Source organism: Oncorhynchus keta, chromosome 10 (assembly GCF_023373465.1).
Source record: "Oncorhynchus keta strain PuntledgeMale-10-30-2019 chromosome 10, Oket_V2, whole genome shotgun sequence".
Classification (NCBI taxonomy): Eukaryota; Metazoa; Chordata; class Actinopteri; order Salmoniformes; family Salmonidae; genus Oncorhynchus; species Oncorhynchus keta.
In genome coordinates this window covers 58,251,116-58,267,572 of record NC_068430.1, presented here as the reverse complement: position 1 = coordinate 58,267,572, position 16,457 = coordinate 58,251,116, and the positions used below count along the sequence as shown (strand labels likewise).

General features: G+C 43.3%; 1 protein-coding gene across 2 annotated transcripts; it reads left to right on the top strand.

Annotated features, from left to right (window-relative positions):
- The first annotated feature begins 53 nt into the window (after positions 1-53).
- Positions 54-14,887, top strand: LOC118389048 (hyaluronidase-2-like). 2 transcript variants are annotated; one of them, XM_035778762.2, is made up of 4 exons: positions 54-198; positions 5,452-6,421; positions 11,935-12,024; positions 12,686-14,887. In XM_035778762.2, exons 2-4 carry the CDS (start codon positions 5,468-5,470, stop codon positions 13,076-13,078), a joined length of 1,437 nt encoding a protein of 478 aa, XP_035634655.1. In that variant the 5' UTR covers positions 54-198; positions 5,452-5,467; the 3' UTR covers positions 13,079-14,887. The 2 variants fall into 2 exon arrangements, with proteins under 2 accessions (XP_035634655.1, XP_035634654.1); XM_035778761.2 differs by lacking the exon at positions 54-198 and adding an exon at positions 1,806-2,128.
- Positions 14,888-16,457: the final 1,570 nt, after the last annotated feature.

Genomic DNA, 16,457 nt, shown 5'->3' with positions numbered 1-16,457 from the left:
AAGGCTGTTTTTTCTAACAGAGAGAGAGAGAGAGGCATTGCACCTCTGACTGACCTACTGGCCCATTCAAAGGACTTTCAACGCAGGGGGACCCAAGACACTTAAGCCAATGTTATAAAGGGGAGAGCAACTGGTCTATACTACACATCCAGACCTCTTCGGTAGATTTCAGAGGAAACGGACTGTAGCCTCTGTTGGGTAAGTGGGAGACAGATTCATTCAACAACTGATTACAGGGTCACATATTTGTAGCACATATTTGTCTGCGTTCTTATTTTTTTAACTATATTTCTTTCTCTGAATTTATTACTTATCAAATTATTATAAAAAATTATGTACTCTACTGCTTGAATCAGTTACCCCAGCATGGTTAACAGCTGTATTTCAGACACCGTGAGTGTTATCTGCTATGACAGGAGGCACATCACGTTAATGCCTTTTTAACAATACCACACACAGGCCTCAATGTGTAAAGTCATTTTAATTAGATAATATGACAATTTCCTCTAACAAGTGTTTTCAGCTTTTTCATATATGTTTAATGTGTGTGTGTGTGTGTGTGTGTGTGTGTGTGTGTGTGTGTGTGTGTGTGTGTGTGTGTGTGTGTGTGTGTGTGTGTGTGTGTGTGTGTGTGTGTGTGTGTGTGTGTGTGTGTGTGTGTGTCAGAGTTAGTGAGTGTTCGTTAGTGAGTCTCCATTCTCCCCAATTAAGGTGTCACCAACCTCCTGTGGCACACATCTGTGTCAATAGCTGTCTAGCTGTGGGTGGCATACTATAGCACTGATTGCATTTTGCTAAATGAAAGCAGCAATAACGTAGTCCCTCTCTACTGTCGTGACTTTACTACTACTGTAGGTTAACTCCAGGTGTGTTAGTAGCAACTCCAAACTTTCGCCCCAATTACTGCTCACTCCACAGGGCTTAGAGAGGAGCAAAGAGCAAGGCTTTCAACCATGGACGGTCAGTGCAGACAGATACACATGGCACTGATGTAAAGCAAGCCCTGTTTAAGATACCTTTAGGTAACACAGATCACTTAAAATGGTCTGGTCTTCTGCGTTCCCTATAAATCAAATCAAATCCTGAAATGACATCTGTGAAGAAGCAAACAGAGAGTGAGAAAGAGAGACAGAATTTCTTGCTTTAGGTTTCGATATGCTTGGTCAGCACCCATGGGAGAAGTTTCCCAATCTACATTTTTTTTAATCCGCCAGGTGAGTCAGCACAGAGTCAGTGGTTCCAACTCTTTCAGGAACAGCAGCTATGTCCACAGCAAACTCAAAGGCAGCTGACATCCTACTTTCTAGGGGTTGAACCGTGGATGAAAGGATGTCGTTACACAGCTGTACGCTTTATTGCTGCAAGCTTTATTGCAGTTTCCTGAAAAGTTGGAACGGGTGGCTATGATCACATAGCTTTTCAGTTCCCTCCCAGAAAATGATCAGTAAGGCCTACAATATTGTGATTGAATTATAACACACACACAGACTAACAAGCCATCTACCGCCAATAATGTTTATATGCTCGTTTAGAGTGGACATCCACACTACTGTAATATGATGCTGGTATTATTAGGCCAGCTAGTAGTCGTTGTACAGTAGTTCAGCTCAAGCAGTGCCAGTAATATCCCTTCCTCAGTGAAATTGGAAGACTAAACCACTATTGAAATTTAAGGGGTGTAATCGGAAGCAAATATCAAACCAAAAACGCCACAGAAAGACATTAGTATTGCTTTAACATACACATTTCACCCCCCATTCATTAGACCACTGACATAGATGTTTTATTGACCAGTAAGACAAAGTAGCCTAAACATTGACGTCAATTTCGAAACGTATCGCCCATTTCCCGTAGAATAGAACGAGCAGTGCTGAACTCGTAGCACCTCGGAATACTTTATCTCCTTGGAAGTTGGAGCTGGGCTCAATGCCGAACATTTAGTGACGTAGGCCACATAGGATTTTGCACGAAATATAATATGTTGTCAGCAAGAAAACTGCTGGAACATTTCCATCAGAATGATATGTTTACCAGGAACTCGGCAGAGTCGTCTATCTCGTTTTTTGTTTGAAACCACACGAGTGGAATAAACCGGTGTCCTGGGACCTGAGAGAGTCGAGTGCTACAGGTCAGAATCACTTGGTCAACTAAGTATGGCAACATTTCGAGCGAGTAGTGTGATATTATTGCCCAGTTCGTAAACTGTATCATACACTAACGTTATATTGTGTTTGGCTACAATGTAGTAATACGTAAACGCAGGACTGTGAAACTAGCTTTTGCTAACTTTTGTCGGCGTTTACCGCTACAACGTGTGCTCGAATGCGTTTGTGGTAAATGTCGTATTCATATAACGTTAATTACTTCACAAGCGTATTCGTTTAATGATAATTATTCAGACAAATCACATTGTGGTTAACTGGCGAGCTGGTTTGGTTTTACATTTGAGTGTATTGTTCTATTCGGATCGTGTCAAAGGCAGCAGACATTGACACCAAAAACTTGAATTGCATTCAGTTCTACGTCCGGCAGGAATGAGCGTTTGGATCATAAACGTTTCCTCTCGCGACCTCTAGGCCTACAAGAGTGTTGAATACAATTATATTTTTGACTTTACCGGTTTTCCATGTGGCTGGGTTTTTTCAGATAGGAATGTGAGACAATATAGCCATATGAAAGTATAATTACCAACTTTTCAAAGCGGTTGTAGTGCATCCAGAGTTCGATCACCGGAATCATGCTCACAAGACAAAAACAAAAAAGCATGCATACATGCCAATAAAATGGTTATGTGCATGCTTCATGTGATAGAACTCTGAGCACACTGAAGGCACTTAAACGTTTATTTAATTATACTTTCCTGTGTGTATATATTCTTACGTTCCTACCTGCAAAAGGGACAACCGCACTGGAAAACCGGTATGGTAAGTTAAAATATAATTTGATCAATCATTTTGGCTTTGTAGGAGGCAATTTTCCAAACATGTACGGAATTAATCTGACTGTGAACCAAAGGTATCAGTCTGATTGCCAGGCAAGGTCAAATGCAGTCATCAGTATTTGTCTACGTGGACATGGACAGAAATAAGATATATAATATCCCCATGCATTGTCAGTCAGTTTTGTGTCTGTCTCTTTGCCTATGTGTTTATTTGAGTCATTTTACTGTAGACCTACAGGGCTGCCCCCCAAAAAAGATTGTTGGACTGAAAGTCGTCTATAATTAAATATTTTTAACGTGTATTTTTCCATATAGACAGAACCTATGTGTTTCAATAAAATAAATGATATGCATTGAGCTTGTCTGATGCTTTAAGATTACCATTTGATGAATAAGACCAATTCCTTAAGAGGGTGCCAGAGATCCAGATAACCTAAATAAAAAAACTAAACCTGACCCAACTTCCTCCTGGCTTTTGCAGACTGCCATTACTCTCCTGAAGTTGCTGATGATAGGCTACATGAGGCGGCAACCTTTTCGTGAAAAAGTTTCATTTAATTTGTAATAACATCTCCATATCTCAAAATCATTGTAATGTGGTTCATCAAAATTCTATCTAAATGAAAATGATACTAACCTAAAAAGTTACTTCCATTGCCAACTATGTAAAAATACCCTAAATAAAGCCAACAAATAAAAACATTGCAGCCTGCAGGTAGAAAATATATATATCCTAAAAATAAATATCCTAAACATCACATTGGCTACACATGGCCTGTCTGCAGCATACCTGAAACATTGTATTAACTTGGGTCAGGCACGAAACTTGTGCTAGCAAACTTGAAACATTGTATAAAATATTCTGGGCCCTCGGTTTCCAGCGGCAGTGAGCTCGTGACAGACAAAGCTGTAGGCTATTTTCACAAGGGATAAGAATCAGTGCTTGACTTGGGCAGGAGCTAACCGGAGCTGAGTACCGGCACTGCAAATTTTCTCCTGCTTGAGCTCCTGTTCCTCTTATTAGCTCAAAAGTATTGTAGAGCTCATACAATCTAAGTATAAACAGTACCAGTACCCAAAATGACAACTGGAACCTATTTCAGTCCATGTCCAGCACTGATGAGAAGTAATCAGGTAGACCAATTTTATGATGTTTCCATTGGATCAGAGCATTACATTTATCCCTTTCACGGTTAGAACCAAAAATCTAAAATTTGGACTCATCAGATTAAAGGACAGATTTCCATCGGTCTAATGTCCATTGCTCGTGTCTCTTGACCCAAGCAAGTCTCTTCTTCTAATTGGTGACCTTTAGTAGTAGTTTCTATGCAGCAATTTGACCATGAAGGCCTGATTCATGTAGTCTCCTCTGAACAGTTAATGTGGAGATATCTGAACTCTGAAGCATCTATTTAGGCTGCAATTTCTGAGGCTGGTAACTAATGAACTTGTCCTCTGCAGCAGAGGTAACTCTGGGTCTTCTTTTCCTGTGGCGGTCCTCATGAGAGCCAGTTTCATCATAGTGCTTGGTGGTTTTTGCGACTGCACTTGAAGAAATGTTCAAAGTTCTTGAAATGTTCAGGATTGACTGACCTTCATGTCTTAAAGTAATGATGGACTGTTGTTTCTCTTTGCTTATTTGAGCTGTTCTTGCCATAATATGGACTTGGATATTTTACCAAATAGGGCTACCTACTGTATACCCCCCTACCCTGTCATAACACAACTGATTGGCTCAAACGCATTAAGGAAAACATTCCACAAATTAACAAGTCACACCTGTTAATTGAAATGCATTCCAGGTGACTACCTCATGAAGCTGGTTGAGAGAATGCCAAGTGCGCAAAACTGTCAAAGGCAAAGGGTTGCTACTTTAAAGAAGGCTTTATACCCTGTCGAAACTCTTTGTTTTGGTTACTACATGTTTCCATATGTGTTATTTCATAGTTTTGATGTCTTCACTATTATTCTACAATGTAGAAAATAGTAAAAATAAAGAAAAACACATGAATGAGTAGGTGTGTCCAGACCTTTGACTGGTACTGTGTATATATATTTGTTACACCTCGACTAAAACAATCTTGGTCGACCAACAGCCTAACGACTAATTGGGGTAAGCCCTAAGGCTTACATTACCTTTAATCAATCAATGTTAGTAGAGTACCAAAATGTAATTTTAAATGTCCCTCTATCTTACATGTTATTATACCCTGTCATGTTGGATGGTAATTTCCAGTATATGTGTGCCAATCAGTGTGTGAAAGATTTGCTGTCGATAACACACCCACTCTTGCTCAAGGGTAATTATTACACAACACAGTGAGAAATTGTTTTTGTGAGGGCACCTAAGAGACGGTATACAGTAACTAAACATACCCTTTCATTCAGCAATAGCTTACTTTGGATCAAGGCCAAATTTTATATAGTCTATACAGAGAAACTAACTGGAGATACTGATTCCGTTGGCTGTGTTTTTAAAGATCTGCATTGTCATTGTGTCTCTCTTCCAGGGCAGAGAAGGTGGTCATGGGGTTAGCGCTTCACACTCTTCTGGCCCTGACTGGCCAGCTTCCCTGGCTGCTGCTCCTGGCTCTGCTCGTTCCCAGGAATGTCCTCCGAGCTGAAGAGCTGAAGCCCACTAGATGGCCTCTGTTCTCCCAGAAGCCTTTGCTCCTCGCCTGGAATGCCCCAACGGAGGACTGTGGCCCCCGGCACGGTGTGCATTTCCCGCTGGAGCAGTTCCAGATCGTAGCTTCGCCCAATGAGGGCTTCGTCAGACAGAACCTCACCATCTTCTATAAGGACCGGTTAGGGCTGTACCCGTATTACGAGCGTGACGGCACCGCGGTGAACGGTGGAATCCCTCAGGCCGCCAGTCTCACGCAGCACCAGGAGAAGATGCCCGAAGGTGTGCACAAATACATACGCGAACCAAACGCCAAAGGCCTTGCCGTAATTGATTGGGAGGAGTGGCGTCCGCTATGGATCCGCAACTGGGACGTCAAGAACGTGTACCGGGACCAATCCCGGAAACTAGTGGCCAAGAAAAACCTGGATTGGTCCCCGGAGCGAGTGGGGAAAGTGGCTCAACAGGAGTTTGAGCTGTCGGCCCGAAAGTTCATGCTGGAGACCCTCAGGCTGGCCAAGAGCCTGCGGCCTAACCAACTGTGGGGGTTCTACCTGTTCCCAGACTGCTACAACCACGACTACCGGAGCGGCCTGAAGAACTACACAGGCCGCTGCCCTGATGTGGATGTGGCCCGTAATGACCAGCTTACCTGGCTGTGGACTGAGAGCACGGCTCTGTTCCCTTCCGTCTACATGGGCACGGTGCTGCGCTCCACCACGTTCGGGCGCCAGTTTGTCCGGAACCGGGTGAAGGAGGGGATGCGGCTGGCTTCGGCGGGCGACGGGGTTGCACGGCCCGTTTTCGTCTACACCCGGCCTACGTATGCCAATGAGCTGACTCCGCTGACTGAGGTGAGGGCCGACGTCGTCTAATTCTTTACCTATAGATATTAGGCTACTCACCACAACAGTAGCCTGTGCTGTGCAGAAACCTGATATCACTGTTATTGTTATTCCAGTAAGAAGTCAGCCAGGCGCACAGTAGCTTTTGACATTCTCAGCGGACTGTTACTATAGCTGCTTTTCTCAGTTTATTCTTCTGTGGGTTTTATGGCGGACTACAGCCCAAAAAGGTATATTGCCGCAACCAACTGGACAGGTTGAAAACAAAAACGAAGTACAAAGAAAATCCATATGTGATAGTTTCCCTAACTTAATCCACCCCCCCCAAAATAGTACATTGACATAAACAAAACTCCCACTTCTTCCTTCTTTCAAATCTCCATATCTTCCTTCTCGGGTTCTAGGGCCTGAGAGGGTGGTACGGCTTGTGCCAATATTCCATGGAACTCCACCGCATCCACAATATCTATCTTCCTGGACCTTCTCTCCACCTTGGCAGTGCCATTAATACCATAGCTATAAAGGCCATAAAATCCACCTTCTTAACCTTTAAAATATCTGGGTCCTGTTGGTGAAAGGCAACCCCTGCAGCCTGCATTGAAGGCCTATCCACCACCATGGACTCTTCAGGAGCACCATTCAAACTCTCAACCATTAACAGCTGCTGCATATGAAATGCTCTGGACAGCCCTGCATTTGGACACCTCATTCTCTTTTACCCTTGTCAGGCAATCGAAATATGTAGCTTCATGGTTCCCACCACAATTGCAACATGTCACATTTCCTCACTTTTTTAAAAAGCACGATATGATCTTTTCCACAACTTGGACATTTCGGGCTTCTCCCTTCTGCAAAAACTTGAAACATGTCCAAAAGCTTTACAATGATCACACTGCATTGGTCTTGGGATAAATGCTCTGACGGACTGTAGTTTGTATATCCCAACTGCAGGGAGAAACTCCATATAATATAAACATTTTTTCACGATTCATCCGACGTGCATCAAGCACTCCAGGAATATAACCCCACGAGACGCCAGCTATAGCCCCCTTAAGGGGTGCCCTGTTCCGAAGGGACACTTCCAACTTATCAAATCGGGTGAGGCGCAACGAACGTTCCTTTCTGATCCGCAGAAGCACAAAAAATTGAAACAAGCCTGCCTCTCGTGAACCACACAGCCTTCACTTTACCCATCACTCTCTCCACCAGTTTGGATAGCTCAAATGGTTTCTTCAAGATTGGTACTCTGCTCAACTGCTCCTCATTAACAAACCGTGCTCCTACAAGATACGAAGGGACATTCTCATCACTGTACATTACTTTGCTCCGTTTTCCATTCTTTTGGACAATACTCCAATTCTCCTTGATTTTACCGCCCTTAGATTCAGAATCCACTTCATCGTCCGCTTCCTCCGTCTTTTTCCAGCCTGTTCGAGTCCGCTTTCTTCGGCAATAAAAAGATGCACTTAAAAGCCACCCTTAGCATCTCTGGTCTTCTGCACCTCAATGCATTTTCTTAGTTTAGTGAGTGTGTGTGTGACTGCATGGCTGCATTTACACAATTCTGATATTTTTTTCACTAATTGGTGACCAATCAGATCAGCCCCGAAAAAGATTGGATGTGGAAAGATCAGATGTGATTGGTCAAAAGACCAATTAGTGAAAAAAATATCAGAATTGTATCAACGCAGCCATGCAGTCTTTTCTCTGTATATATCAATGATGTTGCTCTTGCTGCGGGCGATTCCCTGATCCACCTCTACGCAGACGACACCATTCTGTATACTTCTCGCCCTTCCTTGGACACTGCTATCTAACCTCCAAACGAGCTTCAATGCCATACAACACTCCTTCCGTGGCCTCCAACTGCTCTTAAACGCTAGTAAAACCAAATGCATGCTTTTCAACTGTTCGCAGACTCATATCAAACATCTCCAATCCAAAATCAAATCTAGAGTCGGCTTTCTATTTCGCAACAAAGCATCCTTCACTCACGCCGCAAAACTTATCCTAGTAAAACTGACTATCCTACCGATCCTCGACTTCAGCGATGTCATCTACAAAATGGCTTCCAATACTCTACTCAGCAAACTGGATGCAGTTTATCACAGTGCCATCCGTTTTGTTACTAAAGCACCTTATACCACCCACCACTGCGACCTGTATGCTCTAGTCGGCTGGCCCTCACTACATGTTCGTCGCCAGACCCACTGGCTCCAGGTCATCTACAAGTCTATGCTAGGTAAAGCTTCTGCCTTATCTCAGTTCACTGGTCACGATGGCAACACCCACCCGTAGCACTCTCTCCAGCAGGTGTATCTCACTGATTATCCCTAAAGCCAAAACCTCATTTGGCCGCCTTTCCTTCCAGTTCTCTGCTGCCTGCGACTGGAACGAATTGCAAAAATCTCTGAAGATGGAGACTTATCTCCCTCACCAACTTTAAACATCTACTATCTGAGCAGCTAATTGATCGCTGTAGCTGTACATAGTCCATCTGTATATAGCCCACCCAATTTACCTACCTCATCCCCATACTGTTTTTATTTATTTACTTTTCTGCTCTTTTGCACATGTTCATCTGCTCATTTATCACTCCGGTGTTAATCTGCTAAATTGTAATTATTCACTCCCATGGCCTATTTATTGCCTACCTCCTCATGCCTTTTGCACACAATGTATATAGATTATTATTTTTTCTACTATGTTATTGACTTGTTTATTATTTACTCCATGTGTAACTCTGTTGTCTGTTCACACTGCTATGCTTTATCTTGGCCAGGTCGCAGTTTCAAATGAGAACTTGTTCTCAACTAGCCTACCTGGTTAAATAAAGGTGAAATAAAAAATAAAATAAGAAGTGTGGGGGGGGGATCAGAATACAGGGCTGCCTGTGTAGATGCAGCCAATCACGTTTCCACAAGAGCATGCGGTCTTTCTGAGCGATGTGGATAATCACAGACCGGTTCCTTCTGGTCTTGCAAAGCACTGTGTTACTCTTGACAGGGCCTAAAAATCTAACAATCCATCATCAAAATGCTCTCCGATTTTTAAACAGGGTTGATGAGAGGAGCCTCCCTGTGATGTCAAGACCACATACAGTGTTAAAGGCTTTATACCCCGTCGAAACGTTGGTTATAAAATGACTGCAGCTGCGCTCCTAGAATGTGCCCCTCTCCTTTTTTCTCTTTTTAATTTTTTTTTTTTTTAAAGCCCATGTCTTACATAATATGTCAGGTGCTAAATATAGAACTCACACACACGTGCCCAGCAACAGAGTCGCCTGTGTTTCCCCAGAAACCTACATATGTCTGTTTGTCTGCTGCGGTTTCTACTCCAAATATCGTTACCCATCGCCAACTTTCCAATAACACACACGTGCAGATAGCGGGTGTGCATGCACATAGCGGCGCACAAAATACTGTCTCAAGCAACTGATTCTTACCCTAACTAGAGTCACAAATTAATTGATAGGCTTCTCGACATTTATAGTTGTTAGCTGTTATACTGTACATGTAAACAGAACTGAAAATGACTGGTAGCAGGTTTATACACTGAAAACATTAACACCTTCCTAATATTGAGTTACATCCTCTTTTGCCCTCAGAACAGCCTCAATTCATCAGGCATGGACTCTACAAGGTGTCAAGCACTCCACAGGGATGCTGGCCCATGTTGACTCCAATGCTTCCCACAGTTGTGTCAAGTTGGCTGGATGTCCTTTGAGTAGTGGACCATTCTTCAAATCAAATCAAATGTATTTATATAGCCCTTCGTACATCAGCTGATATCTCAAAGTGCTGTACAGAAACCCAGCCTAAAACCCCAAACAGCAAGCAATGCAGGTGTAGAACCACAGTGGCTAGGAAAAACTCCCTAGAAAGGCCAAAACCTAGGAAGAAACCTAGAGAGGAACCAGGCTATGTGGGGTGGCCAGTCCTCTTCTGGCTGTGATACACACAGGAAACTGTTGAGCGCGAAAAACCCAGCAGCGTTGCAGTTCATGACACACTCAAACCGTTGCCCAATGCACCTACTACAATACCCCGTTCAAAGGCAGTTACATTTTTTTTTTTGCCCATTCACCCTCTGAATGGCACACATACACAGTCCATGTCTCAATTGCCTCAAGGCTTAAAAATCCTTCTTCAACTACACTGATTTGAAGTGGATTTAACAAGTGACATAAGGGATCCTAGCTTTCACCTGGTCAGTCTGTCATGCTCCTAATGTTTTGTACACTGTGTGTATATATTGTATATACACGTAAACAGGAGTAATAGTGACCAGTTGCAGGATACATAGATACTAATGGCAATCGATGAACAACAGCATAGTGGTAGTAATAAATCAAATCAATAATCATTTTAGCAGCGGCAGCGTAGGTATGAGGAGGAGCAGTAGTTGTTAGCCATTCAACAGTGTTATGGCCAGGACATGGAAGCTGTTTAGGAGTCTGTTGGTTTGAGCCTTGATGCACCGGTACCGCCTGCCGGGCTATGGAGAAAAGTCCATGTCTCAGGTGGCTGGAGTCTTTTGGCAATTTTTGTGTCTGGTGGTGATGTTGGAGAGGTTGGTACTAGTGTGTCTATCTGACTGGATGAATGGGGTGCTGTCAGGCAGCCGGGGCGTCAGTGTTTACTTTCCCACTGGACCACTCTTCACACAGACACACTGGATGGGAGACGGACCGAGACGTTTTTTTGCGTGTCGGAATATTCTCAATGAATGAGGCGTCACGGTTAGCCTACAGGCCTATCGACTCCATGCTTAATTTCCTCGTTGGAGTGTGTCTGAACTGACGACTCCATGATATAATTGCCCTAGATCTCTCCATGTTGAACGAGTGTGTCGGTGCGAAAGAATGTGTGTGGGAGAGTGACGCATCTGGTGTCTGTTTTAAATCAGGGTGTCTTGAGAATAGATTGGATGATTCAGAATGTTGAGTATAATGGGAATGCGTCTCATATGGCACCCTATTCCTTAGATAGTGCACTACTATTGACCCAGAGCTCTTTTTTTATTTAACTAGGCAAGTCCGTTAAGAACAAATACTTATTTACAATGACTGCCTTGTTCAGGGGCAGAACGACAGATATTTTACCTTGTCAGCTCGGGGATTCGCTCCAGCAACCTTCGGTTACTGGCCCAACTCTAACCACTAGGCTACCTGCCGACCAGCTCTATGGGTCAAAAGTAGTGCACTTTGAAGGGAATGGGAGTGCCATTTGGGACGCAGACGTGAACTGTAAAGGGTGTGGGTGAGCTCAGCTGGTCAGTGTTAACTAAATGATGACATGTTCCTGTTCATAGAGGGCAGGGTGTGTGTTTCAGATTGATTTACGTTCAACGTCATAGTGGTCAGCCACTGACTGAACTACAAATCACCTTACGTTATGAATGACCACTCATTTATGATTTGTAGATCTGTCAGTCTGGTCGCTGGCTGCAATGTAGTCTATCTCAAACGTGGCCAGTGTGTTCATAATGTGCTGCCGGACTGAGTGTGTGTGTTTCTGCAGACAGACCTGGTGTCCACCATTGGGGAGAGTGTAGCCCTGGGAGCAGCTGGGGTCATCGTCTGGGGAGATCATACCTACGCCAGCAGCAAAGTGAGTGTTCTCCTTCAAGAGCAATTTTGATCACGAATAGATTATCCATAGTCTAGTTTGTCATCAATCTGGTGTTCGCCTCTGTAACGTACCTACAGCAGCAGCAATGTGAGTGTTCTCCCTGAAAATTCCCTATTCCTTATAAGTGACTCAAACTATTAATTATCTATGAATGATACCATTTGGTGTGCTTCCCAAATGACACCCTATTTCCTACATAGTGCACTACTTTTTGACCAACGCCCTGTAGGGAAATAGGGTTCCATTTGGGACACACCCCTATTTGACAATTCATAGATTATGCATGATGATTTTGAGTCATCAGTCTGGGGTGTATTCATTAGTCACAGGAACCAAACTGAAGCCAACAGCGAAAACCGAATGAAACTGGGAGGGACCTACATGTATTTTTTTCAATAGAATCAGGTTTTTGTTGCAATAGAATCAGGTTTTTGTTGCAAAACGTTTTCTTTTCGGAGTCAACGATTTACATTGTAAAACGTTTTGCAACAGACAACGGAATCTGACTAATGAATACACCCCTGGTGTTCCCCTCTGGAACAACTATATCCTGTCCGTCTATCCACAATTTAAATGTTAACATGTGTTTGTCCATTCTGAGTCTGCACCCGTGTTTCACTCTCTCGCTCTCCTCCCTCAGGCCAGCTGCTCCAGTCTGAATGACTACCTACGCGGTCCGCTTGGACGGTACCTGCTTAACGTCTCTACGGCAGCAGAATTGTGCAGCCAGCAGCTGTGCACCTCCCATGGCCGCTGCCTCCGCACGCTCTCAGACACTGACGCCTACCTGCACCTCAACCCTGTCACCCACAGCATCAGTGTCCAGGGGGGCAGGTTGAAGGTGACAGGTCAGCTAGATCAGGGGGAGCTGGCTAGGTACAGGCAACACTTCCAGTGCCAGTGCTACAGCGGGTACAAGGGCGAGGGCTGTGCCCAGAGAGAGCTGGGGAAGAGTGCTGCCGCCCCTGTCTGGGGAGTCTGGTCTGTGCTGACCCTGTTGCTCCCTCTGGGGCTTCTCACTCTGCTCCACTGAGGGAGGCGAGCAGGAGCTGACTACGTGCAATATGGGGGGAAACAACCACGCCTTGGTCCTGTCCTCTGTTGGGCCTCGGGGATTCCTGGTAGGGGATGGGCTCTAGCTGCTCTGTGGGACTGATCCATATGGAGAAGAGGACATGGGAGTGTCATCTGTCAACAGGGTGAAGGAGGGGACTGAAGATGCTCCTCAGTATCCTTCAGTTACCCACGCAAGCTAAAGGGACAGCATGTGAAGTGGGAAAACAATAGGCCTTCCATTTTTGACTTGATTTTTTTATTGTGAGTGCTGTGAGGTAGAAAGGAAGGTCTATGCTGGACTGGTCTATCCTTCCCTTCACCAGAGCTGGAAGACATCTAGAGCTAGCAGCCAGAACGAGAACTAAGATGTCTGTAATGTGTATGAATGGTGAACTCAGCTGTATATTGAGTGTGTCTGTGTGAAGTGTTTCATTTAGAGGTTGTAAGGTTACTACGGGCGGCAGGTATCCTAAAGGTTTCTAGATCGACCTCCGAACTAGGTAAAGGTAAAAGGTACAAAGCCGTCGTTCTGCCCCTGAACAAGGCAGTTAACCCACTGCTCCTAGGCCGTCATTGAAAATAAGAATTTGTTCTTAACTGACTTGCCTAGTTAAATAAAAAAAATATAAAAACTAGTAAGGTTACGACTAGTGAGACTAGTTTGTTAGAATATTCCTCTCTCTCTCTCCTTATGTGGAATTGAGAAACCTCAACAGAAACTAACGCACCATACAACAAGAATGCTACTTTTCGACGGAGACTGTTCCACTGTGAAGCTTTTGTCCAGAGACCGGCGCTGTGCTTGGATAGTCCTACCTCTCGGCTCGACGGCTATACCTTCACCCAGCTCTGATCTAGCAGAACTGCAGATAGGACAAGGAAAAACGCAATCTTTAAAAAAAAGTATCTTTTTGTTAACAATCTCTTTTTCTACAGCCTTATTTTTTAAAGTCTAATGTTGTGGTGGAAAATAACTGGAATATTTGGAACTGACTCTCGAATATTCATGAGCTTCAGTGAGGCTTAGCATTGTGGCAAAGAATTCCTTTAATCTATATTGCTTGTCTTTCTGTGTCACACGCACTGCTTTTGCAACATTTTAATCACATTAGCAAGAAAGACTCATCTAATCATTTTCTATTCATGTTTTTAGCCAACCTGTTCTTTGACATTTGTGAACAGACATCGGCACAGATGACACGGTATGCCAGTGTGAAGTGCCTTTTCGAAAAGTGTGTTTGGCCTAACATGTCTGTCATCCTTATTCTGGTGCCTCTACCATCTATCTTTTTTTTGTAGATGTTATTTGAGGGTCTGTGAGGGTTGCAAACCAAAACTGAAAGCACTGTTTTGCTCATTTTGCCATTTGTTTCTACTCTATTCTTCCTTCTGTTGCCTGAAACCAAAATTCCTTTGAAAATGGCTCTGGCCTCTCGTGCGTGGTTTTTATCTAGAAGGAATACAGCTTTTGTCAATTTACTTTTTGTAACAGGTTTAGGATAACTTACACAGCAGGTTAGGAGAAATAGGTGGGTTTGCTGAAATGCACAAAAAAAATCTACTTTGACATCAATTTCACAAGCTGTATCCCATCTAGACATGACCCCCGGGGGTGCTTTTTCAGGGGACCACAGTCAGACCTCCAGGGGGCTCTGTGTTGGTCATCTTCACTGCTCTTATTTATGTCCGAAACATGCTTCTCATTTACTGTCACATGTGGATTGGATGTAATTAGTAGTTATTTACATTAAACTTGAAATATAAAAAGGTTCTCAATGAATTTGAATTTATGCTGTTCTGTCATTATTTACATCACGGTGAGTCAGTTGAATCACTTGCCACGTGTTGAAGGGTGAGCTGTTTCAAATGTTTGTGACCCATGAATGATCAGTATAGAGAACTAAATTGAGTTTGTAGGATTTTACCATGTCATCATAAAAACAACTATAACATTGTGATGTTATCATGTGAGGGCCTTTGCCACTTGGTAGCTGTTCCTTGGGCTCCTCCCCTCTGTGCCTTTTTTACCTTCTTTTTTTCCCTCGATTTTTTTTTTTCTTTCTTCCAAAAAGCAATATTGGGCTGAGAGGACAGAGTGAGCCTTGTTTTATAACTAAAACCAGACTGAGCCTCTGCTTCTTTAGGGACCCCCGTAAAAGTTGATCCAATGTTTTGGCACATGTAATACCATTGTGTGTACAATTGGAATATTGAAGGGAATGTGTGGACAAGATGTGAATTCCATGAATCAATAGATTATACTCTGAACAAAACTAGAAATGTAACTTGTTGGTCCCATGTTTCATGAGCTGAAAGAAAAAATCCCAGAAATGTTCCATATGCACAAATTTGTTTACATTCCTGTTAGTGAGCATTTCTCCTTTACCAAGATTATCCATCCACCTGACGGGTGTGGCATATCAAGAAGCTGATTAGACAGCACGATCATTACACAGGTGCACCTTGTGCTGGGGACAAAAGGCCACTTTAAAATGCAGTTGTCACACAACACAATGCCACAGATGTCTCAAGTTGAGGGAGCGTGCAGTTGGCATGCTGACTGCAGGAATGTCCACGAGCTGTTGCCAGAGAATTGTATGTTCATGTCTCTACCATAAGCTACCTCGCAACATTTTTTTTAATTTGGCAGTAAGTCAAGTTCGCCAGCCCAGGACCTCCACATCCAACTTCTTCACCTGCGGGATCGTCTGAGGGGTGCTGAGGAGTATTTGTCTGTAATAAAGCCCTTTTGTGTGGAAAAGCTGATTCTGATTGGCTGGGCCTAGCTCCCCAGTGGGTGGGTCTGGCTGCGCCCCTGCCCAGTCATGTGAAATCCATAGATTAGGGCCTAATGAATTTATTTCAATTGACGGATTTCCTCAAATTAACTGTAACTCAGTAAAATCTTTGAAATAGTTGCATTTATTTTTTTCTTCAGTATATGAATGCTTGCAAGACTATTAGTTTATTTTTATTTTTAATCAAAACATGTCATAGTGGCAACATATTGTAATTAAAGCCATTTAAAGCTTAGGCTTTTCACAGGATCTTTATTCCCGGAATATAAAATGTGTACATTCACAGGAAAATATGTATCCTTACTTTTTGGGGACATTTTCTGTGCCCTTGTACCAGTTGTTTTAAGAGGGGAAAAACAAAGACTGTGACATGCCAGATCTGTGGATGGTAAGGGTTGAACACAAAACCATCCTAGTCTAATCATTCCTTAATATAGAAGCCTGGGCCACAAAAATGTTCTGTGATCTCCACCATGTGGACACTTTGGAACAGAAAGGAAAGTGATTCCTCTTTATTACACCATCTTTCTTTTGCATGTAATTGACATGTGATTCATT

Bases quoted from the DNA above. Each gene is read 5' to 3' on its own strand.
- LOC118389048 (XM_035778762.2), top strand. From the start codon at position 5,468: ATGGGGTTAGCGCTTCACACTCTTCTGGCCCTGACTGGCCAGCTTCCC. The intron at 6,422-11,934 runs GTGAGGGCCGAC...GTGTTTCTGCAG, and splicing joins AGCTGACTCCGCTGACTGAG to ACAGACCTGGTGTCCACCAT. The intron at 12,025-12,685 runs GTGAGTGTTCTC...CTCCTCCCTCAG, and splicing joins ATACCTACGCCAGCAGCAAA to GCCAGCTGCTCCAGTCTGAA.